The sequence below is a fragment of the Talpa europaea genome (genome assembly GCF_964194135.1).
Source record: "Talpa europaea genome assembly, chromosome: 4".
NCBI lineage: Eukaryota > Metazoa > Chordata > Mammalia > Eulipotyphla > Talpidae > Talpa > Talpa europaea.
The window spans coordinates 104,655,662-104,681,456 of record NC_140070.1 but is presented as its reverse complement, the minus strand read 5'-3'; the positions used below and the strand labels follow the sequence as shown (position 1 = coordinate 104,681,456).

Below are 25,795 nucleotides of genomic sequence, written 5' to 3'. Positions count from 1 at the left end.
AAAAATTAGAAAATGAATACATATATACATATATATATATGTAATGGAATCATCTTTGCCTCTTGCCTTGGTGTGGGGTTTCCATGAAATTTGTTGTTAGGCCTTGGGATTCTCTCTTGAGTATCTTGGGAGATGGAGGACTTTTATTTTTTAAACTTTTTATTATGAAAAATTGCAAACATATACAAAAGTGGCGAGAAGGGTATAATGAGCACCCACACACCCAACTGGCCTTAATGATTATCAATATGTGGCCAGTTTGTTTTTACTTATTTCTTCTCCCACAGGGTAATTTGAAAGCCAATGAAGGCTGGGAGGGTGGTCTTGGATCCAGAGACCCAAGCAATGAGTGAAGTTAGGGAGGAGCTAGAAAATTGTGACAAACTTGGGTAGGCTAACATAGATGGAACATTTGGAGGGGGAAATGCCAATGTTAGGGAACAGCTAGAATTAACTTTCATCTTCCATAACCATATCCATGACCTGTCTGTTCTTTTTCCTCCCTCTTTCTTAGGATGTGGAGGAAGCAAGTTAGATTAGAACAATAGGTTTTTCCAGTTTGGGGGCCACTGGTTTTAGAAATGTTCAACCAGGAGAAAAACTCCAGAGACAAGTACCTCCCACTCATGAGCCTGTCCATTCACAATGCCGACCTGTAGTTCAGCGGGGGCCTGGGGGTGCCTAGTATTCATATAGGGAGCCGGGTGGGTAGTACACTGGGCCATGGGGCCTCTCACAGGTCCCTACTGTCCCACCATTTTATACTTTGGAGAGAAGCTCAGTAACCTTGAATTGTACCCAGTAGAGAAGCAGGGAACCTGGAGGGGTGAGCCCATGGCCCGGGGCAGGCAGATTTTACTTGGAACATGATGCCTCTGAGCAAAGGCTGTACCCCACAGCAGCCCTGCCAGAGCAGTTTCAAGAGAGGTGGGTGATGGGAATCCAGGTGGGAGGTCCCAACGGCGGCACGGCTAACCCGGAGAGCTGCAGGGACAAGTCCCAGGCTGCGCGCTAAACGTAAGTGGAGAAAGGATCTCCAGGTCCCAGGTGCCACCGAGGAGCAAGGTTGCCATCCTGTTAAGAAAAGGGCTGGGCTCTGTGATTTGCATATGACTTTGCAAAAATCTGCATGAGATCCCATCGCCCTTCATAGAAAACAGAGTTAAATCATCAGTGCAACCTACTGTATCTCTAGCAACCCAATGCACAGAGTGCAGCCTGGCAAACACACAATCATTGTTTGAGAAAAGGAAGCAGAGTGCTATGTAGGATAGTCCTTGGTCTGAAGTTTAGAAGCAGTCAAGCAGGATCTAGATGAGGATCGCTGACTGGCCAGCTTTCTAACTTTATAGGGTTCAAATCCATGATTTTCCCTTGCATTAGTTTCCTGTAGAACAGTCCTGTAGTGGCTTTCCACAGTCCCAGGCATATAAGGAGCAGAGTGAGAACACTATAAATAGGGATGCATTCAACAGGAGATCCTAGTGGCAGTGATCAGTGATAATTTCATACCCTTGTTTTGGTTTCTTATTTCCACTCTTTAAGGGTCCCTATGTCTTACCGATAACTCTTACTGTCATATTCAGTGGGGAAAAGTCACTGAGAAAAATATATCCAATTATGTAGCAGATCTTTGGCAGTGACAGATTTACAATTGCTGACTTCAAATGTTTCCAGGGTCTATAACATGTGGTAATCTGTGAATTTCCCAATGGGGGCAGCTGGTGCCTGTGGGCTGCAAGGCTGGCTGCCGGAGCCCATCAATGTGCGAGTGAGCAAGGGAGCCTGCTGGAGAACCAGATTTCATGTTTCAGAGTGGTCAACCCTCTACTGGGCATCTGAACCGATGGGATCATTGTTTCATGGTCAAAGAAAATCCACATTTAATGCTAATGGAGGAATGAAATATTTTAAAAAGGAATGACTCTTAGCCAAGAAAAAAACTCATGATAAATGTGAATATGATCTCACATTTGACTGAGGCTCAGCTCACAATGTCAAAGGCTGCCCTACAGAAATAAGAAACAGTCTGAAACTCTTGGTAAGAACTCCAGATGGTCAAAAACTGTTAATATTCAGGAAACACTTTAGCATCAAGTTCAAATAGCAGTTATCCTGAACTATGAGGGAGACTGGTGAGACTTAGGATTTCAGAAGGGAGGTGAAATTCTGAAGAAAGTTGCATACATGCCTTTGTGAAGTAACTCATGGTGAAGGTACTGGGTGCCTGCTGAGCTCACCTTCTCCAGGGCAAAAGGAGCTTAGGAATTTTAAATCACATTACATTAATGGTGGGGAGGGTGGTGGGTGGATGCTTAGCTAATCTGCCGTATCATCATTCACTGTCATTACCAGTTTAATATTTTTAAAATGCTGAATTTGACATTCTGCTCAAATAATATAGGTAGTGTTAAAATACTGACAGGTGAGAACAATTTTTAAAAAATATTTTTTACTGTCTATTATTAATGGCTTAAATTTATTGAGTGCTTACCATGTGCCAGGCAGAGTGCTGAGTGCTTGGCATGGATCATTTCACAAAATTTGCACCACAACCTTTCGGTTGTGAATAATACCATTACCCCATTTTGCAGGCTGAACCACCAAGAAGTCCTTTCCCAGATCACACAACTGGCGTGGAGGGTGAGATCTAAATGGAGGTTGGTTTGACTGTAAATTTATCCTTAATCATGGTGCTATGCTCCCCTAGTAAAGGAAAATCCATCTGCTAAATGATATTCATGTTTGTGTGCTTGTGGATTTCAAAGGCCATGGAAAGCCTCCCTCACATATTCTAAAAACCAATTGTATCCCCTAAGACCTAACTAAAACTGCTTTGGGTATATTCCTTAGGTTTTATAGAAATTTTTTTATTGCCTTTAAACTTCAAGTTGTGACTGTCTCTGTGCTTGTAATTTTATCTGATAATGGTTTGGTATATAAGATATTTAAGAAATAAAAGCATAAATGCATGTAAGCAAATTGAACAGTTATTTTCTAAAACTCTGCAAAAAACAGACCTATTTATTTAGGAAACAATTATTTTATATAGCCCAGTTGGTATCTGAAAGAGTAGTTACCCAATATATACCTGTGACTTTAAAAATGACATTCATTAATGATCTCATTGAAATAATTTTTTTGAAAGTCTGGCCCAGGGCAAGGATTAATGAGAAAATTTAAGGTGAAATTCCTTGGGTGGGAAGGGGGAGAGGGGAGGCCATTCAATTCACTTTGAAATGTTAATAATCTCTATTATTTAGAAAATAACTCACAACTTGGAATTTACATATACATTCCATATCCAGTCACCCTATACCTCTAGCATTGTGATCCAGTAGGCTGGTCGAGATTTTGGGATTAGCTTGCTGGAATATTTCCCTGGTAATTCTAAGGACTCAGTGAAGAACCCTTTTGCATGTCCCAACCACTGCATCGCTGGGGAAATCTGAGTTTTGCAGCATTTCAACTTCATTTCCACATTTGCCAGCTCTCATTTTCCAGAAGCAGTTGTCTTTGGCACTTTCCATGAAGGGCAAGAATTAGTGAGCCCCACTAACAGGACAGTGACTTTCATTAATCAGACCTCCCAACAATCTTATCTTTGGGGGGAGGGGAAGGATGTATGTCGAGGTTTCCTATATCTCCCTTATTGAGGTTCAGTCTTATAAACACTTATTTAATCTTCTGTAGGCCCCATACTTATAATTTGAGCTTTGTCATCTATGGAGAGATGTTCTGCATGCCTGGGTGCATGAGAGGCATCATTTGATACCCAGGGGTATAAAATAACCATAAATGGGGAATGTATTTATTACATTATAAATTTATACCTTTTCTTTTCTACCAAGAATTTGAGGCAACGATTTGTAATATATTTTTAAAAGCATCTCCAGTTGACTAAATGTGCTGGGTGAATCTTCTGATGGATTAGGAAACTACTGAGGCAGGGAAATACCTGAATTACTATTCCCACAACTAAGTCACAATAAACAGTCCTCTCTAAATTCCTGACTCATGCCACATTCCACCAGGCACAGAAGAGAGTGAGCTATTGACATGGGCAACACAAGGAATATGGATGTTCTTGGCATTTAAATTTAGGCATGATTTTTTCACTTACTCAGGAGAGGGAAATGCTAGGACTTACCTACAGAGGCCAAAATGTTACTTTGTGTGTTTTTACCTGAAACACCTACTTGTTTACATTAATGGACTTGGCTAGGTGGAGAGCATCTGCATAGTGGGCATCAGAAAGACCTGGTTTCAAACCTCAGCTCTGCCACTTTCTAGTTGTGTGACCCTTGGAAAGATAGTAACTTCTCTGAATGATATACTCTTCATCTGCAAAATGAGGATAATGATACTTACCTTGACGATTTGTTGTGAGGGTCAAATGGAAGATTATGTGAATTGTTGTGAGAATCAAATGGAAGATTATACACAAAATGTGAGGCTCATATTAGGAGTTCAGTAAGAAGGACAGTTGTTAGGGTGACTTTCTTGCAGGCAATCTTTGTATTTTCCTCAGCCCGCCCAGTTAGAGCAGGTACTTGTAAGGGAAAGGCTTGCGTCTCTCCCAGTAGATGGGGGTGGAAGTTTGTCCTGGGTGGGACTTGATGTGCTCTGTGTATGCTCCTCCATTACACCCAGGGAAGTGTGCAAATACCATATCACTGGTTTAAAAGAGCTGATCTCCTCCTCAAATTTCAAACTAGAGCTCACACTGGAAATTTTTCTTGATGTTACCATCAGAATTAAACTGAGATACAGAGCAGTAAAAATACTGAATTGTGCATAATGAAAAGACAAAAACTGTGTGAAACTTATTTTTGGATTAGCTCTTTTTCAAGGATTGATTGAATTCTGGGAACTTATTGTTGATGCTTTCTACTCTGCGTGAAGGGTCTCTGTTTGGCTCTCATGCTCACTCCAGGGCTCCTTATCCCAAACTCTGTGAGGCTGCTGATAAGGACAGGTTGGCTGAGCAGCTTAGTGATAAGCAGAGGGTCCTTGCAGGTGGTGCAGCTATGCTCTGTGCCTGCTGTGCTCCCCTAGTGAGCAACAGGCCAGGCGCTCCCCACCAATGCGCCACCACCCCAACAAAAAGAAATCAGCTACAGTGAGGAAGAGTTAATCTTCCTGTTTTCCTCTTTCCATCTCTCCCTGTGCTCAGGGATCCTTCTGAGGGAATTATGTCATGAGGAAGTGTGGAGAAGCATCTTTGAAGATATTTGTTTCATATATAAATTTTTTTTTGTTCCAAATATAGAAGGGTTAGCAATCAGCTCTTCACCAAGAATTCTTATCAGAATCAAACTGTCCCTTCTTTGACAGTGGGAGACAGGGATTGGACAGCTGATTAATAAGCGTCTCTTATTTGGAACCTTGCAGCCCATGCAGGGGTGACACTTCCTCTATGGATGCTCTCTGTGTCCTAACCCTGATTCCAGCGCCCCCACACTGAGTCGATTTGGAAACTCCTTCCTGTGGAGTCACAGGGAGTTAAAACCAAACTTAAAACACGTCTGCTTTCTCTTTCTCCCCCTGCATATCTCTTAATGAATTTGAAAGTACATTTCAAGTTTTTCTTACTTTTTCTCCAAACATCTGAGTTTGGGGAAAAACTGATGAACTTGTTGTTCCCTTGTTGTTCCCACTCCCACCCCCGAATTTTCCCTTTCTAGTTCAAGTCTTTCCTTTATAGTTCAAGTCTTCTGACCTTCACAACCAAACAAAGTTGCCAGTTCCTCAGCTCACAACCTTAACCTTGGTTCATCCCTCAAGTCAGCCCAAATTGACTCTCCAGTCACTTTCTCTCATCTTGAGATAGTGAGGAGGAGTCAACCACCCTGTTGCCCTGCTAGGCACCAACTTGAGCCTTTGTCCCTGGTTCACGCAAAGGGTGCATCTCAGCAACCATCTAAAAATTCTGTCTTTGTCCTTTAAAAATAGTATTTACTAGGGTTTTTTTTTGTTAATAAAAGTAATTAGTTTTATCATAGAAAATTTGGAAAAAGTTACCATCTAAAAAGAACCGCTATTTATATTTTGGTGTGTTTCCTTCATATATCCAGGCATGCATACATATGTGTATATACACACATATGTATATATGCATACAAAAGCACAAATACATACATAAACACACATATATATTCCTTTTTGTGTTTAACAGTAAAATTACTTTTCATAATTAGAGGGAAAGGGGAAAGGAAGACCCCAAGCATGTGGGAAAGATAAGCTGCAGCTCAGGTAGATGCTTCACCTGTGCAGCCACAGCCGTGAACTTTTGGAGCACGTGCTATAGTAACGTCATGGACTGAAGGCCAGGGAACAGATCCAAGATATGTCTGTTCCCCAAATCATGTAGGTGAATACTTCTTAGAGAGTACATGGCAGCACATTCAGAGACACACACATAAATGCATAAATATATACAAACAGAAGTTATACATATAAAACATTTCATTCGAACAAATATCTGTTGACCACTTTCTATGAGCACCTAACTCTAACTCAGTGCACCAGATAACACAAGGTATCTTCAGTTGTGGAGACAAAAACTAACCCAAACCAAACGACAGCAAATTGGAAGAAGCTGCTCTCTCACAAAAGGCTGAGGGAAGGGGGTCCGGAAATCATTTAATAATGAAGGAGACCTGTTTCTACAACACTCTTCCTGGGATCAGAAATATATTCGTCAAGACAAAGAAATAATTTTGTAGCAATGCAGCATAGGTTGGTAAAGAAAGGTGACTATGAATTGAAAGATCATGATATTTTAGTGCAGATAAGCACACATATGTACCAGAAAAAAATCTTAGAGGAGAGGCTTGCAGACAACAAGGGACCCAGGAGAGAAACAGGACCAGAGGGAAGGGACTGTGTGTTAGAGGGCTCTAGGGCCTGAAGAATAGTGTGGTTTGGGAGGCATGCATCTCCTCTTGAAGCGAGGAGTCCAATGCCAAGCTGTGAGGAGTGTGCAATCACTGTGGTGATCCTGTGGGATGATATTTCAGAAAGAAGATAGAGAATGAAGAAGAGCCAAGGTAGCTTAGAGGAAAAGTTGATGATGGGGTTCTCAGAAGAGCAGCAGATATGGAAAAGGGTAGATGGCAGATGATGAGTTTAGTATCATTTCTGTTGGGTGGCATGCAGTGAGTCATTGAGTGCAGATATGGCAAAGATGGGTGGGGTTATGGTACTAGATTTGAGGGTGAAAGACAAAGTCTAGAAACAGAACTCTTTCAACTCATTAAAAATGCAGATTTAGGCTAAGTATATAAAGTAAAATGTAGAATATATGCCCTGGTTGTTAAGGAATAGTATTAATGGGGCAGGGAGTAACATTGGTGCAGGTGGTTCAGAGGTGAGGTGAGAGTTACTGTGGAGAAGTAGCGAGCCTTTCTGTGGAGGCAGGGGTCAAGCTGACAGAGAAGGGTGGGCTGGATGTGATCAGGCAAGGTCAGTGAGCATTATAGGAGGAGTTGCAGGAGCAAAGCCTGGCACAAGTGTGGAAGATACTATAATTAATTAATTATTACTATGTGCAAGATACTATAGTAGATAGTAGATATTATAAGCATCATTAAGACCAAGAAATGGGTGGTCAAAGAAACTCTCAGTGTAACACAGGAGAAAGACATACAGGTAACAGATGATTTGGTAAGTGTAATTAGGTTGAAACATAAAATTGAGGGAAAGAAGGAAATAATTTTCTAATGCTGAGACTGAGGAAAAGTCATACATCAAATAGGAAACACCCAGCAGAAATAGTGCTCTTTATGTCACCAGTTGATCTGCTTGTTGGTTTCCTCTTTGCTCAGTTGAACTTAGCCTCTTAATTTCACTGCTGTAAGTATATCCTGGAGCAGCACTGGGCACATAGTAGGTGCTTAAAAATGTGAATAAATGATCATGAAACTGCTATTAGGAGCAAAGTCATTTCAGATATATAATCTTGGAATTTTTGTTGGAACATAAGAATTGAAGCAATTATTGTTGAAGGTGGGGAGAATCTAAAGAAGGAAGAATTAGGAGAAGTTCAAGTATAGATCTTATTGGGAGCATGAAATAACATATATGTGTTAGGTGGCAGAGGAAAGAGAAGAGGTGTTGAATAGATGAACATACGAGAAGCAGGCAGAAAAGATGAGAGCCAGAATATTGTGATAGGTTATCCTGAGACTCTTTCTGAGTCTAGAGAAAGAAGGGAATAAAAGGACAGAGATGCTTCAAGGTGAAGATAAAATACATGCTAAAAACCCTCATGTTTCTTGGTTGCTACTCAACAAAATCTAAATTTCTTTGAATGCTGTCCAGTGTCTGCCATGAACTGACCTACGTAATCATTCCAGCCTTATTTCATACAGTTCACCTCACAAACCCTGAATTTCAAGCAGGTACATCTACTCTGTCTACCCCAGACTTATCCTATATCTTCCTTTCTCCCTTACTCTGCTCTTTCTGTTGATAAATTCTAGCTCCTTGGTGAAGTCTAATGTTGAAGCATTTCTGCCCTTCACAATCTAGAAGTGTGATTTAAAAAAATTATACTTGCTGCCAATTTCTAGATCTCCCTCTCTTACCCAGAATACCAAATACATTACCTTGTGTTTATTCTTGATTTTTTCACTTAAAAAATATTTACCAATTACCTCTTATAAATCAGTACTTGTTAGATTTGGTGATGCAGTGGGTGGAGGGGATAATAAACAGTGATCTCTGTCCTCATGGACTGGAAGTCTGATGGAGGAAGCAATCACATAACCACACAAACACGTAATTACTATGGTGAAAGGTACCAATTCATAATAGTACAGAATCATGTGAAAGACATGACATGGAAAGAGACTTAAGAGTCAGGACAGGCTAAGATCAGAAACAAGTGAGAACACAAGGGGTATAGGGTGGATGGGGGGAGAAGGAATTTTCCAGGAAGAAGGAACAAAGTTCCTGGGATAAGATTCAGATCATGCAGCCCTCACAGGTGCTGTTGAAGACTTTGCTATTTGGCTGCAAAATGGAGAAGAAGCAGTAGGGAGGTAAGAGTAGAAGACATGCCCAGGCAGAAAGTGCTCTTGAGCCTTCACAAAGTAAAGCCAAACTATTTGAGTCTGGGCATAAGTTAGGAGACTTCTTTCATAGGCAGGACAGTGATTAGGACCAGAGGAGATTATACAGATGCTCAATAAATGCCCAAAAATTACTGTCAGCCTTCTGAAGTCAGTCACTAGGACTGAGAAACATTTAGTTTCACCTTTACAAATCATTCGCTAATGCAAAGCGCAGGCAATAACCTCAGGTCTCCAGAACTGCTGGTAATGTTCCTGTCAGGATAATCAAGTGCTCTAGATAACTAAAGGTAAACACCAACACATTTTCTCCCTACTTTAACTATTTTTGGAACACCTTTATATCTCTGACTTCTTAACACAATTTCCCCTTCTTTTGACAATTACAAATACCAACATGAGCAAAAATTTATGGTACAGTGCAAAATACAAGGGATAACTCAGACATGCCCAGGCCAAAAGCTCTCTTGAGCCTTCACAAAGTAAAGCCAAACTATTTGAGTTTTCATTCCTCAGTTGGCTTTTGCTTTTGTAGTTTCTTACTTTCTCTTTTGCTGTCAGTAGCTTAGCCTTTGTGGTTATGTGTGTCTATGTAGAATTAACTTTCTCCTCTCCTAATTTTCCTGTGGGCTAAATAATTAGATGACATAGATTATAAGAATTACATGTAAAATTAAGATTTGTTCTCAAATCTTAAGTAGCTGCCTGTGAACAGCTACTTAATTTTCTATGTAAAGACTTTCTAGATGGATCTTTGATCCATTTGTCACATAATATATAAAGTACAAAAGACATACTTTAAAAAGTCCTGTCACATAATATATAAAGTACAACAGATATACTTAAAAAAGTCAACTAGTCAACTAGTTATTGAGGGATTGAAAAGAGTCTGTATTTTATATATATATATATATATATATATAATGTCCTTATATATATAAATGACTAGCCACAGAGCAAGAGCATATATATACAACATGTATAACCAACAAAGGACTAAGATCCAGAATATATGAAGAAATCCTAGAAATGCATAGAAATCACTAGATAAATAGGCAAGAGATTTGAATAGAGACAGCATAAATGATAAAATTCAATGGCCCAATAAAGACATGAAAGGTTATTCAACATGATAAGAAATCAAGGAAATGCAAATTAAAATCATAAGTAAATGTTACTTTATACCCACCAGACCTGCAAAAAATTTGAAGTCTGATAATATCAAGCACAGGTGGGGATGTACAACATCAGAGACTCTCATATATACTGGTAAGCATATAAATTTGGAACCAGCATTTTGAAAAATAGTTTACATCATCTAGTAAAGTTGAAGATACACACACATATATATGTCCTATCACTTCGCAATTTCACTCCTAGCTTTAGACCTTAGAAGAGAAACTCAAGTACATGTGCACAAGGATACATATACAAGAATATTTATAGCAGCATTGTTCACAATAGCCCCAAATATCCCACGTACAGAATAGATAAATAAATTGTGGTATATTCATACAATGGAATACTATACAACAACAAAAATGAATGAACAGCTATACATATCAGCATGGATGCATTCCATAAAAAGAAGCACTGAGCGACAGAAGCAAGATATACACACACACTCACACACACACACACACATGCACCCTTGCACAAATACACACATACACTGACTCTAGTCATATAAAATTAAAAAACAGCCACATTGAAACTATATTGTTTAGGGACACATACAGAGGATGTAAAATTATAAAGAAAAGTAAGGACGTTATTATTATGAAGTCAAGAGAATGGTTACCTTTAGGGGAGAAGGACAGGGTTGTGACCAGGGAGGGGCACACAGGGGGCTTCTGGAAAGCTGGCAGTGTCCTGCTTTCGTGACCTGCATGGTTATTACATGTATGTTCACTGCATGGTTATTACATGTATGTTCACTTTATAATTATACATTCATTTTTTAGCAGCTTTTATGTATTTTCAGCATATATATTTTACATTCTAAAATTTTTAAAAAGTTTAATGTAAATCATACGTTTATAATTAGGAACATACTTATCCATAGAAATAAAAGTATAAATAACAGTTAGCTAATCAGATAAGCCCACAGCTCTTATTTAGGTAATAGTCTGGATTAAATACTCTACATTTTAATAAAATAGAAAATTATATGGTTGCAATATTAGCAGTTAAACAAAGCATACAAGAGCAATCATGATTATGGATTATTTTTAGTATCTGATATCAGATTGGAAAAGATAAAACATAAACTAGATTGCAAGGCTGGAAGGAAACTGGCACTCATACACAGCTGAGAAGAGTACAGGTTGGTACAACATTACAGAGGGTGATTTGAAAACGTCTACCAAAGTTTTCAAAGCATATTCCCTTTGACACAGTAATTCTTCTAGGAGTAATACTGTTAATACATTCACAACTTAAGTGTATGTATGAGAAACTATATGTACACAGATATTAATTACAGCCTGTTTTCAGTGGTAAAAGACTGGAAATATCCCATCTCTGGGATGTTAAATTATGGCATCATAAGTCATGGAAAACCATAAAGCCACCAAAAAGAATGAAGTTTACTCTACAGTAGCCATGAAATTATTGCCCACATTTGACACATGGAAAAAGGTATAAAACTATAATTATTGTATACAATTACCTGTTTAAATATTTTTAAAAGGATGAATAAGTGTATGTCAATTTTTATATTTCTAAAGAATGCCTCGAGAAGAATATCCACAGTTTGAACCATGTATATGTAGCACTGCTTCACAAGTTCACTTTAAAAATCCTGAATGCACGTGTTTAAGGAAAAACAAGTTTAGTTGATTATGAGGAAGCATTAAAAGGTTTAGGTAAAGATTTTAAGGGAATTTCTGAATAGTTACTATCAGTGCTATGAGCACATTAAAAAAAGAGCCTATTTCTACATCAAAACAAAACAGATGTACCAGTATCACTGCTTCTTTACATATTCTCCATGATTAGAATAATTATTTTGGGATCAAAATTGATACAAAGGAGAAGAAATAGAAAGGAAGATGAACTTCAAGGCCAAACTCAAATTTCACTTCTGGTATAAATGTCTTCTCCAATTATCAGGCTAAGTCTGTTATTCAAAATGGGCATACTTCTGTTACAAAATGTAGCATATTGCTTTGTAAATTTCTATTTCATCTGACATACTCATTTTTGTAATTTTCAGATGCCTAGCACAGCAACTAGCATAAAGGAAGTGCAAGCAGAACCATTCCATTTCATAAATACATGTAACATGTATATAGCCATTCTTTTGTATCATATATAAGACACTTAGGGGTATGAACTCAGAAAACTATGGGCAAAGACAGAGATTATTCCTACAGATTCTGAATCTCCATGGTATCAGGTCATCAGCGGACATTCAAAATTCTATCAAATAAAAGAATGAATTCAGTGTACCAACATATTTGAAATAATTTTCTATTCTGCCTCTAACTAATTTCACTCTTCTCTGTTAACGATTCTTCTTGGTGGTATGTTTATAGTGGTCGTTGGCCACTATAGTGCTGGTTGGCCCTCTAAATAATACAACCAACCAAGAAGTTTGGACTTCATGGTCCCCTGTGAGAAGTATTATCTTAAATGTAAGTGCTAGAGAGCATATCTTAAACCTCTATTTCTTTTGGGGTTTTTCAAGTTTTCATGAATACTACAAAGCTTTTTAATAGCTTGAATGGAAAATCACAAAAAATTGTTATTGGGAGTTGTGGGGTGAGGTTGGGGGGGGGGAGGTGAGATGAGGGAGTCTCTGCATTACAGAACTCAGATTTCACAACTTGAAGTGCCTCTCCTTAACAAAGTACTCTCCACTCCTCATCCCTTTACATACGTTTCTTTTAATTAAAACAATTTTTTTTTAAAAAGAACATTTTTTTCCTCTAACATTTCGGTTTGATCAGAAAGGAGAAAAAAATAAATATTTGGGGTTATATTTCCTGATTTGTTTTTCTTTGCCTAGAACATCTGCCTGGTGTGAGTTGGAATCTGCTGACTGCAACAAGAGCCAAAGGACGACAGTGGGAAGAGGGGGGAGAATCTAGCATCCTGCTTGGAAGTGGTTATGAATCCTGGAGTCACAAATTGGGGAACTACCTGCAAGACCTCCCACATGATCTTTCTTTAGAAGAACTGCTGAGTTACTTTTAAATAAAAGCTGCAATGGTGTCAGTCACAGAGACAAACATGGAGGTAGAGTTAAAAAAAACAACAGACCTAAGTTCCAATGCACGCCAAAGGCCACAAAACTGAGCATATTTAGGATCGTATCATCACAACAGGGACAGGTCTAAGCAGGTCACCAAGGGGCTTTGTTTTGTTCATTGACACATCCTCTGCACCTAGAAGAGTAGCTGCCATATAGCTGGAGCTCAATATATGGCCAGTGAGTTAATAAACGAGATAAAAATATAACATACATCAAAATCCTGAGGAAAAGATAATGAATTTTTAACATTCTCTGTTGCTCACTAAATCAGTCTGTCATCCAGATGTAAGGTGGCAACAGCAAAGAGGAAGTGAAACTTTAAAAAACCCATTCCTGCAGCTGAAACAGGAGACAGGAGAAAGACAATAAAAGATAGTGCTCTTTTTTTGTTTTGTTTCTTTCAGTACATCATGAAGTTCAGAGAGGAGTGCAAGCCCCTGCAGTTGGCTCGGGGCAGAAAGCAGTGTGGGGATCGGAGCACCCACCAAGCGCTCTGCAGCCAGCATCAGCGGGGGCCATGCAGATTGGAAAAACATTCCTACTGAACTTCCAGTCAAGGTTTACATCTATACATCTTTCTGCAAATAACAATTTCAAACAGAAATTAGAGCATTCAAAAACCAATTACAGCATACACAAAAAGCGGATGAACATTCTGAAATTGGAACAACTCAACTGTAAACCCTTACATCTGGGGAGGTTGAAAACTGAGTCTCAGCCCTGATACAGGGAAGTGTGTGCTCCAGCACAATCAGGGTCAGGTCTGTACAGGGCATGGCGGGAGAAGAAAGGAGAGACTGATTAGCAGTGGTGGGAACTAGGGTGGAGGCACTTGTAACTGGTGCTGCTGCACAGTTCTTTATCTCCTATCAGTTTTCTCTCAACAGGAAGAGCTGTCAGGGCAGAGGCAGGCTGCTCCCCTGGGCAGATGTCTGTTACTTAGAATCCCTGGACAAGGACTGAATTATGTCCTCACTGTTTTCTAGCTGTGGGACACCACAGAGGACATTGAAACTTATTTCTCTTACAAGGCCCTGCTTTCTGGTAACAGATTATCTCACGCCAAAGCCACAACCCCTGGTTGCACCCATCCCCAGTGTCTATCTACCGCGTTACACTGGCTGTGGCAGAGAATGGGTCAATAGTCAAGTTGTCAGCAGTGACGATGTGATGCTGAGCTCAGCTGCCAGATAGGCAAACCCAAGCAAGCATTTCTATCTAAGCTCAAGATCAACAAATAGGGGAGTAGTACCCACTCGTTTACCCACCATGTTTTCCCAAGAATCCTGGGTTATGCCTGCAGATAACATGTCATGCTTTGAAGCATAACACGCATGGGGAAAGGTAGCTCCAGCTAAAGCAGAATCGCTTCTTCAAAGCCCCACCTTCACCTGCCTATCTCCAGTCTCACTGCTTTGCTCCAGATGTTCATTCTTAACACATTTTTGCTTAAAGTTTCTAAAAACAGTTAATTTCCATACCCAGCAGGAAAGCACACCTGCAGATATCTAACTCCCGGTATCACTTTATAAATTACCCAGAGCTCACCGTGTTAAGAATAATATTTCCCATAGCTTGCTTCCCCTTACCATTAACTTCATAAGGTATATTCAGTTTTGTCCTGAATTAAAATAACTTTCTAAGTGACCTGGAAGGAATTAAAGGGTGAGTGGCATGCCAAGACACCTGGGCAGCATACTCTGGTAAACCTTGCCCAGAGAGCTGCTACTTCTCTTTCCACCTATAGCTTCCAAGCCTTGCTCTGCACTCCCCTCTACCTCCATGCCATCTCTCCTCCTCCTGCTCCTTTTCACCAGCAGAATGCAGGAGACTACTTACTTGGGTCTTGTTTGCCTTGCACTGTCGCCAGCTAATCCACTTTAACATGTCGGTTTGCTCTCAGTTTGCTTTCTCCTTTGACCAAAATTTTTAAAAATGGAATTTAAATTTGTGCTGGGCTAAGCTGTTCTGGAGACTCAGTGCTCCAGTCAGCTTGATGGCAGGATCAGCCTGAGCACATTTCAGTTCTCACTGCCAAGCTCTCAGAGCCCAACCAGGAATTTCCGTCAGAGGCTTGAAGACTGCAGAGGGCAGAATCACACCCCCACCAAGGTCACTATATGAGTCACACGTACTTGGTATCAAAGACTCTGTGATAGGCCTTAATACATAAGAAGCTACCGTGTCCTTCCGCCACATCCCAGCCCAGGGGATACTGGACTGGGCTACAGAACCACTCTGCAATTCACCTTGGGTCACTATGGATTTTCTGGGGCTGAGGTAGGGTGGCACAGAGCAGCTAAAGAAGAGGTAATAATAGTGGTTATTTATTTTTTTTTCCTACAAGGATCTACAAGGGTTACTACCCCAGTACCAATACTATGTTTTTAATCCAATTTAGCAGGGAAGAGACAAACTTGGGTTTGAGTTGTTGGTCTGTCATTAATAGGTTTTGTGGCTATGAACAAATCATTTTGTTCCCTTTAAAGGGGCTAAAGGAGAGGACTAGGTTTCCAATCTTCATGTCCCACTAAGATTATATTTCAAAATTCCAAACTCACTCAGAGGTAAATCTGACCTCTGGCCACCCTGCAGCTACCACACATTGATCTCATCTACTGGCAAATCACTGTTTCCAGTTTCCCTATTTCCACAACAGATACTATGCAGTGCCACCACCAGAAAGAAGTGAAATTGTGAGCAGCACAAGTGCCTGGAGCCTCCTGAAAGCACTTCCTAGGGTTCCTGAAATTTGCCTGTGTGTAGCCAACTCCCAAGGGGCTGCTGTGTTTTATGAGACTTATTTGCTTTTTCAGATGACTGACAACATTAAAGGTGGATTTCTCAAGGAAGTTTTACAAACTATGGAGTAGAAATCAAAATACTTTATAAAATAATGCTGTCATGAGAGTCTGCCCCAAGAGCCAGGGTTGCATTTTTAGCATAGTGTATTTCATTCCCTGTGGTGCAGTGCAATGACTGGAAGCTGATCATTATTTGAGCAACTTTTTATTGGAAGAAATCTTGTGACTTCAACTGCTTGCACTTTATCAATTTGTTCTAAGAAGCCAGAATATTCAAATGCTATTCAGGGCAGGATGGATGTGTGCTTCTGATGGGTAACAGAGACATACAGAGGAAGTCTTTCACATCCCATGCACCAGGATATCTGCATTTTCTTGACCACCATGGCTGGCCTTCCCTCCTTTGGGCACTAGTCTACTATGGATCAAAGTAACAGAGGAACTATACTAGGAGGAAAAGTCTATTTTCAAACCTAGTCTTCAACTTAATTATTCAGAAAAAAAAATCACAAGCTAGGCTTAAAACCTTCACGCGAAGATGATACTTGTTTTGGAGTGACTATCAGATCCTTGAGAACACTCAGAATGCCTCTGTCTAGGATTTAAACAGCAATTCAAACAGACTGTACTGGCAGGTGTGGTGTGCCACTGAGACTGAAGATTACACAGCTTATAAAGTCCAAGTTTAGGTTTTAAATAGATGTACTTTAACCCCAGGTAACAGGAAGTATAATCATATACTCTTTTCAGGCTTTAATTTAAGGGTTAGAAAGTGCTTTGGGAGGAAACATAAATCTCTTGCTATAAAGGAATATTTTGTGGACCCTCAAGCCCCGTCCCAAGAAAAAGGGTAGGGGGAGAGAAGAAGGAATCGGGCCTAGAGACTCAATGCATTGTCTTCTGCTTTAGGATACTGCATTTAATGGGCTGTATCTCCCATGGGTGGGTCACCTACTCAGCGGTAACACCTGCAAAATGTAACATTCTATCACAAGAACATTCTGCAGACTCAACCTTAGGTGGACTATCTCGATGGCTTTTAAGAATCTGTCAAGCAAAAAAAATGTTACCTCATGTGAACCAATTGATTTTTATTGGCTCTGACATTGCTGAGTCCCCACATTTCCAAATGTTTGATTTTCTCTTCAGTGGCAAAATTCAGTGATCTGTGGGCCCTTAAAACTCCAGGGAGCATACTGCCCACTTTCTTGCATGGAATTACCCTGCTGTCTCCGAGACAATGGCCTAGGACACATTTCCTTTACTCCAGACACCCTTTCTCAGCTAGTCCTGCAAAATCCTGGGAAGCAGATATAATTATCTTCACTGTTCAGACTAGAAGATTAAGGCACAAATGATTCAATGACCTACTCCAGAAGGATACTGCAAGTAAGCAAAGGGAGATTGAATCCACAACTGCCCTCAAAATCTACCTTCTTTACGCTACAATGCCCTCCTCCCTGCAGCAGACACATTTGCACCCCACCCAGCTTCCCTTTCCTGTCATAATCCCTATAGGGAAAATAATTTCTTATATCTAATTCAATCACAGCATTAGCTTACTTTATCTTAGAAGAAAAACTGAGCAGTATTTGATCTCTGATGCATTAACAGAAGATCAGGGAATGCCATCCTTTCTCTTTCTAAGTGTTTACTGCTCCTCTTTGGGAAAGAGTAAGTTAGAGGAGGGTAGGGACTTGTTTGTTCATTTCTGTACCCAGTACGGAGAACAGAACCTGTTATGGAATCATTAGGGTGCCAACACAGTGCATGAATGAAGAGGGTTGGAAGTGGCCAACACAGGGGCCAGGCTTTCACAAATAAGCCACTGCAGGGGCTGGACCTGCTATGGCTACAGCCCTTGCACCTAGTGGCCTTTTATGTGCTCTCGGAGTGCAGGTGCTAGGATTGCCATCTTCTGGTAAATCAGGTGAGGTTCTACAGAAGTCTGTACTTTGTAATAGGCATATGTTAAGGCAGTAAATGAAACTGTAGGAACCAGTTTAACTAGAAATTATTCAGCAGACATCCACCATGTTAAACCACAAGACACTTCAGCCACTTCTAAGCAGCTTTGTTTGCTTAGAATTCTGTAATTCTGAATTTCTTTGTAGTATGGTTATAAAGACCCATCTCTGAATAATCCACGTATAGACAAAAGAGCCTTACAGAGGAATGCCCTGCTCAGAGTAGTATGACCATATTCCTGAACAGAACAGGAAGACACTGTGGAACAAAGCAAGCACACCCCCTTACCTTCTGGGGAAAATCACTTTTGCATGGCATGGGTAAAAGGTAGAATCTAATCATGCAGACCCTTAAGGGCTGAATAAAAGCAACTTTGGGGAAAGCTATTCAGGCCATTTTCTGAGCACCCATATTGCCCTTGTCAGCATTTAATGCAAAATAAAGAATATTAAACTTATTCTTCATCAAGGGAGGATTTACATTTTAAGCAAGCAATTCCAGCCCTCCTGCTATGAAGAGTATGTCATTTTCTAGACAAAATCAGACAAACAGGGTTCTAAGTGTTAAAATCTGTATGAGAAATGAGGATGATATTAAGCATTGGCATTTTGTCCTAAATTTTGTCTTTTTAGCAAGAAATTGGATAAAATCACAGAAGTCATTTTTACCCACTAGTGCTAGGAGATGTAGTTGACATACTGGACAAAGTAAGATTAAAAACATGCTGAAATACTGGAATGGAACTAAACAAGAGAAAATAGATATGAAACAGTCTGATGCTCTGGTCAGCTAAGTCATCTGACCAGTTAAGGGCAGTCCATGAAAACAGGCATGGGATTTTATGAGCCAATACTGGACATACCCTCTACGACATGGTATGTCATCTGATGGAGGAGATTACAACTAGTAGTCTCAGAACTAGGAGATGAATTTGGATTAGTGAGATTCCATCTACAGTATTGTGCTCCATTTTGGATGCCCTGTTTTATATCCATAGTTACACTCCAGTGTAAATCCAGAGGAAGGTGACAGGGATATGGAAAGGTCTGAAAATATACCAATACAAGGAACAAGTGGAGAAACCAAGGCCCTTTGATATAAATGGAGAAGATTAAGAGAAAAGACAATCTATTGTTTTCAAATATCTAAAGCCTTAGAGACTGCCACTGGCCAAATGTGGTACAATGTGGATTAAAATGAATGCCCAATAGTAATGCATTATTACTCATGAAATAATAAAATAACCCATGAGCCAATGCTTAGATTCTAAAGACTAGTAAGTGGAAAGAGGAGTAAAGCTGTTCTGTTTACAGGTAAGTGAATCGAAGCTCTAACCTTTTAGGTCTAACATACGGAAGAACCTGCTGACAGTTCGTTAACAAATGATCAAACTAGAGGTCAGAACTCTACTCAAGAACCTTCAGAGGTCTTCACAGTCTGCTACATCATTGTCTACTCTTTTTCATAGTATATCAATGTTTGCTTTCCCCCTAAAAAAGGTGGGAAATTAACTTTTACTGAGTGTCCAAGAGGTGCCAAGTAAATATATTTTACTTAATTTTCTCAGGGGCACCATAGATGGATATTAGCTTTGTTTTACAGACAGGATCATTAACTGCAACAACTCATGCAATGTGACATGGACAGTTAGTGCTAGAGGCTTCACCCAGGTGTGTCCAAACTCCCTCTTCCACGCACCACACAAAATACACACAGGGATACTGGAGGGATGCCCTAGGCCACCACGGTTCCTCAAGTTGGTCTGCTGTGTCCTTAAATTGTTACTTTTTCCTCCACTACCCAGCTCCAAAGTGCCACTCTTCTGTTCCTCTGAATTAGAAGAGGAAACTGGGATCACTAGAAATCCATTATTAAAAGGCACTGATACCTGTGAGCTACCTCTGCCCATTCCCTCCCTATAGTCAATTGTATTTGCCCTTCTGTTGATTATAGCTCAGTTTACCAGAATCAATCCACTTTGCTACCCTTCTCTTCTTCAGAGTGTGTTCAACGGACCACTTAGAGACCAGTGGAGACCAATTCCTGGCTATAGTTATAGGGAAATGTAACACTGTTGATGACATCTATGAATTCAAAGATACCAATGAATGGTTCCTCTGAAGAAGGGAAATGCATGGCCGTTCCTTATCCCTACTGAGTAAGAACATTCTAAATTATAGTGCATGGCTACAGACAGGCCCTCTCTTTATTTTTTCTGACAGCGTGCCTATTTCTAAGTGATTTTCTAGGGTTCCTGTATAGAAACCTAGATAATAATAGACTTATTATCTCCTGACCTGCTGCCCACATTTCCTAAGGCCTGAGAAGTTGGGGATTAATTACTCAACAGGCCAGGTCCCCCCGCTGACTCAAGCTTTCCATTTGGAGGTAAGGAAATCTAAGCTTCTTTAGTGTATTTAAAAATCTGATACTTGTATGTTAGGCTGCTTTGAGATTACTTGTTTTAACCACCTCTTCATGGTGAAGTTCCCTGGAATAGGGGATCTGTCCCTTCTATCCATCCCACAAGTATTTCCTGAGCATTTCTGTGTGCCCTGTGCCAGGGGTTAGCACTGAAACAGACACAACCCACCTTCATTAGGGTGTAACAGCTTGGCTCTCAGAGATAGACATGAAATGCAAATTATACAAATAGGGCTTCACGAATAGTTCAAAACTCTCCAAAATTTTAGATTTTCAGCAGAGAGCTTGGATGAATGCTTTTTCACAAGTATGAGATAGTTTATATGGAATGGAAAGACTGACCAGCTGAGTTGACCTAAGCATTAGGAATTCAATGCTTTGACTTGCAGAGGGGAAAAAAAATCATGGAAGTGCATCAGCTGGGTTCTAGTTTCTGTTTTTCCACTAACTACTAGAATTCTTTTGGATGAATCACTTCACTCTTTCTGGGCCTCAATCTCCTTACTTACAGAGTAATGTGTATGTATCGTTATCATTAATAGTGAAAGGTTTGCTGTTAGAGGTGTTCTAACTTAGCCTCACTTCCCTTGCAAAGAGACAAGGAGCGGTTGGGGCTACAGGCTTCCTAAGACAAATGGCTCTAACACGGGCTTCTAAGTCAGGGTTGTAAGGAAGATGGAGGAGCTGCCAGAAGGACTGAAGTCCCTGGACCATGATACGAATAGGCTGTTTTGAACATGAGAAGCACTGCACTTTACTTACCACCCACTGACTTTTATATTTAGGGTATTCTAGCTTACATTTCTAATCAACAGATCAGAGGAGAAACTAAAATACAGAAATCGTTCTCTTTGTATGTTTTTACAAGTGGAAAAACCCTAATTTTCCATTCACTCTTACAGTCAAGAATGGCGTAGAAACTTGATGATAGAATTACCTTAAATGTCTATGAACACTAGTCTAGAGCATGATTGGCAGGACTTAGTGCCATGATCTTAGGATATTTGGGGGCACAATCTTTCTTTTCCTCAGTAAGAAAAAAAATTGGAAAAGTAATGAATATAAATCATCTTTAAAAAAATACCTGTGACTTAACTATAATAAAAATAAAGCAAGGACACAGGCTGTTGCCTGTGGCTGAAGTAGTAGAACAAAACACTAGGGGTAGATAAAATAGAGCCTAATAGTCTTTGAAAATCCATACCATCATTAATAAAATCACAAATATGTAACAAAGATTATTTTATATTCTTCCAACCCTGAAGTAAGCAAATGAGAGTAGGGTCAGAGGCAAAACCCTTTCCTGTCCCTGCTGCAAGTTCGGACAACTGAATTCCTCACCTAGTTTGAGCAAATACCTAGGCTCTTTGCTATAGCCTCCCTTTCTCCCTCCCATCAGAGCTCCTAACTCTGCTTACTTGCTCTAAAATATAAAAGAGCAAGTGACCAGGCTTTCTCATGAAACTACCAAATCCTGCTTCATACACTGCTTCCTGGTCGTCTGTCCTCATGAATTGAGCCCCAACAATCTGGCCAGAGGAAGGCATCATTTCTAATAGATAAGAGGCTCCCCTATCAACCAGCATCTCTGTCACCATTTCCCAAATGGTCTTGGTCCAACTTTGAGATAAGCCCCATTCAAATCATGTGAGCTAATCACAGCCCCTAAGCCCTCAGGAAACTATCCAGTTTTAGTCTCCCTGAGTCTCAATTTTCCAGAAGGTAGAGCAGCCCAAGGAGCCCAGGTGGGACACCTTAGAAGGCAAGAAGACCCAGACTTTCTCACTATTCACTGTCCCCACTTCTGCTAAACTCACAACATGAGAGACCAGGCTGACCGCCCCAATGTCCCCTCAGACAAGATTTTCACGCGGTGACATACCCTGTTCTTTCCCCTGGCACAAAGAACAACCAGCTCTTGAAGTTAGGCTCCATAGTGGCAGAAATTCCTCAGGGGGTATCTGCACTGGTGGTTAAGTCAACAAAGAGTCTTGGGGAAGGAAGGCTGGAACGCTGTCCTACCTTGTCACTGTCCACTGTGTTCTGAGAGGTCCTAGAAGCAATGGAGATGGTGTCTGGCTGGCTGCTCCCATCCCCCTGGCTGTCGATATCCTCCACTCCATCCCTGCAGGAAGAAGAGAAAAAAAAAAACAGGGGTGGGGGTGGGGGGACCACTGTGGGTTTAGAGCACACAAGGATTTCCAGCTGAGCTGGCAGAGCAGAGCCTCAGCACTTTCTAGCAGGGATTTGTCTAAAATTATCCCATTAAAGGGAACTATATGATTTTCAGTGATATTACCTCTTGCATTTAGTAAACATGAAACCACTGTGTTGATAACTGAAAACGAAAGGGCCCCTCCCCATTGCTCCTCCAGCCCATGTTGCAGAGAGGAATTTTTTTTTTTTTTTAAATAACTGGGAGTGCATCTATAGGAAGGGAGCAGTAGGAAGGGAGAGCCTAGGTTTCAATTGGCTGATGGAGTAGATCATCTCCAACAATCCCACTGTTCAGGATAGTCAAATAGTTTCCCTGCACACTCTGACAGAACTGAGGGTGGTTTGTAGTTGGCATATATATATATATATATACATATATATATATATATATATATATATATATGAACTGTTAAGATTTTTGGTTTTTGACTTGTATTTCTTTGCTCAAGAAAATGGGGTGGGATATTTTCTCCAGGGAGATTCTATTTTGGAAGTTCTTGACATTGGACCTTCAACTCCTGGGTTTGGAGGAAAAATTTATTGCCCTCATTTAACTGGTCTTGCTTAACTCATCCAGAAGACCAAGGAACCTTCTCAAAGACCAGAAAACAGTTACAGATTCCACAGTAGCTTCAGAGTCACCTGCGCGCTCCCACAGATCTGACAAGACATCCCCCTGACTGCACTCCTAGTATTTGGGCCCTGTATTGATAACTGAAAACGAAAGGTCCCCTCTCGATTGCTCCCCTCCACACCTGTCCATCTGTATGTTCTTTCAACATCCCAGCTTTAGAACTGTGCACCAGTCCTCCACTGAACTCACATCCAGAGTCAAGAGGGATTATGTGCCTGAACTGGTGAAGGCACAATGAGGAGAAAATACAGGAGCGATAGGCCAGGTATTGGATAAATTAGCACAGGAGATGATGCTGGTTACAGGACAGGGGACTCATGGCTGGAGAATATCTCCACAGGGGCAAAGTGTTCCATATACCGAGGCTTCCTCACAGAGTCTAAAAGATCACCATGAGGTGTATGTGTCTGTGGACAAGTGTGTGCATGTGGATGTACATGTGCACACATATGTTATAAACAGTGTCCACTAGTCATTAAAAGGATTTTCTCCCATTCAGAACACTTCTAAGTTCATTGTTCTCTCAGCAGCACTTGTGGGCTTGGGAAATACTAACTTATTTTAATAATATAAGCCACATATTTGTAAGGAAGGAAATTCTGCTGTAAAAAGTTGTGTGATGCATCTCAAAACCAAAAATAAAGGACTTTTAGATCATCTGTTGTTTTGGATTATCTGTGCCACTGTTCCCCACCACTTGTAGATATTTAAGAGTTGGCTATGCTTTCTGCTTCCCACTATTCTGGCCCATTGCAGGCCCTTCTGGTCCCTCCAGATGACGCAGTTCTGGAGGATGTGGGGAGCCTATCCAAGAGTGTGGGTGGTATTCCCCAAGCCCATCCCCTCTTCTGTAAACTCTGTTCCCATATTCAGGGAGCCAACTAATGAAATGAGACTGCCTGGCTATTCTTAGCAGTCTGCCAAATATTCTTACCCTGTCATCATGGACAATGACAGAGAAAAGGTGGCTGGCATTTCCAAGATATTGTTTCCATATTCTAGAAATGCTCAAATTCTCCTAATGTAGGTAAAAGGGACTCTTTCGTAGTGTAACTTTAATATCACTTGAATATCCCTTGCCACCATAGTCCTGGACATTCAGTCACTGTAACTGTTTCCTCTCTAGTATCTTAAGGTAGGGACCTCCTGCAGCAGTGTAAGGTGATTATCAGGCTTTTCTGCCCTCCTGCCATTAGCATTAATGATGGATCCCAGCAGTCCTGAATGCATGCCTGATGGTGGGCACCTGGAATAGGATGTGGGCATACATAGGTGGTTACAACTGGGCTGAGACTGGGGCTTATAAGGGTGTCATCATGGGGAACCAGCAGAATAAAAGAGAAGCACTAGAGAGAGAAGCAGAGACCACGAGAGAACGCCAGAGAGCCCAGAAAGAGTGAGGATTCGTTGGGGCTAGGAGGCCTGCCAGCCTCCTGGCTTCCCAGCACAGCTACCTGCCGTGTATGTGGTAAAAGCTCAATAAAAGCCTGAAAAGCCACCGAGGGCTCCAGGACCTCTCCTTTACCCAACTGCTTGAATCACAGAGATCCTGAACTCTGCCTTCCTGCTGCTACAAGCAGGTTCTGTCTTTAGTGTTAAACTAAATCTGCCTCTTATCTGGTAACTGATACCAACATAACCCCTCCGTCAATACAAGTATTACCTGTCCTTCCAGCACCAAGAGGCTACTCTATTCTGACCACGCAGGTCTTAGGACTTCTGCCCCGTGGAGTTACACTGGCCTTAGTCACACCCTCATCTTGGCCCCACCTCCCTCTGCATGGCTGCTGTACACCACAGGTCCTACAGAGGCTCCCCAGCCTGCATATCCTACTTGGCACCAAAGATGAACAAAATCTCCTCAACTGGTTTCATCCATGAATAGGGAAGGAGTGTTCACCACTAGTCATCTTTATCCCTAGAACTCTGTTTCTGTTATATTTTTCCTTCAAACTTTACATGAAGTTATTGTATACTTCCTTTTGAAGTATCCTCCAGAAAAGAATGTCACATGGAGACTTAAGAAATACTGAAGCCATCCACTTGTCTAAGAGAAACTGGGAATCAGAAGGGCACAGAGAGATGCAGATATAAGAAATAAGCCATCTTCTGTTTATCTTTGATGAATGAAGGTGAGGTGTATACAGGGAGGAGGCGTGTTGCTGTAAGAGCTGCAAAGATTACCCCACACCATATTAGCCCTCCCAAGTTGAAATATGCAAAGCCTTCTTACTGTCTAACCAGTTCTGAGAGTCCCCCACTAAGGGCTCATGTCCTTTCCAAATCCTCCCCCAGAAACTGCAATCTAGCGCCCACGGGATGTCCCCTCTCTGTGAGACATGACCCTTAGATGGTTGTTGAGGTAATGGGCTCATCTTATATTTCCTTTTCTCTTCTTGAAGCACTTAGTAGG

At 40.8% G+C, this 25,795-nt stretch overlaps 1 protein-coding gene across 12 annotated transcripts in view; it reads right to left on the bottom strand.

Annotated features, from left to right (window-relative positions):
- KALRN (kalirin RhoGEF kinase) overlaps positions 1–25,795 on the bottom strand; it is a gene marked incomplete at both ends in the record, with an annotated part of 649,897 nt that overhangs the window by 171,303 nt on the left and 452,799 nt on the right. For 7 of the 12 annotated variants that reach the window (XM_084231959.1, XM_084231961.1, XM_084231960.1 and 4 more), the window contains 2 exons: positions 1,012–1,074; positions 22,554–22,656. In XM_084231959.1, the coding sequence (XP_084088085.1) occupies positions 1,012–1,074; positions 22,554–22,656 (166 nt within the window). Of the gene's footprint in view, positions 1–1,011; positions 1,075–22,553; positions 22,657–25,795 lie in introns of those variants that run through there. The other 5 variants (XM_084231955.1, XM_084231944.1, XM_084231956.1 and 2 more) reach the window with 1 other exon arrangement.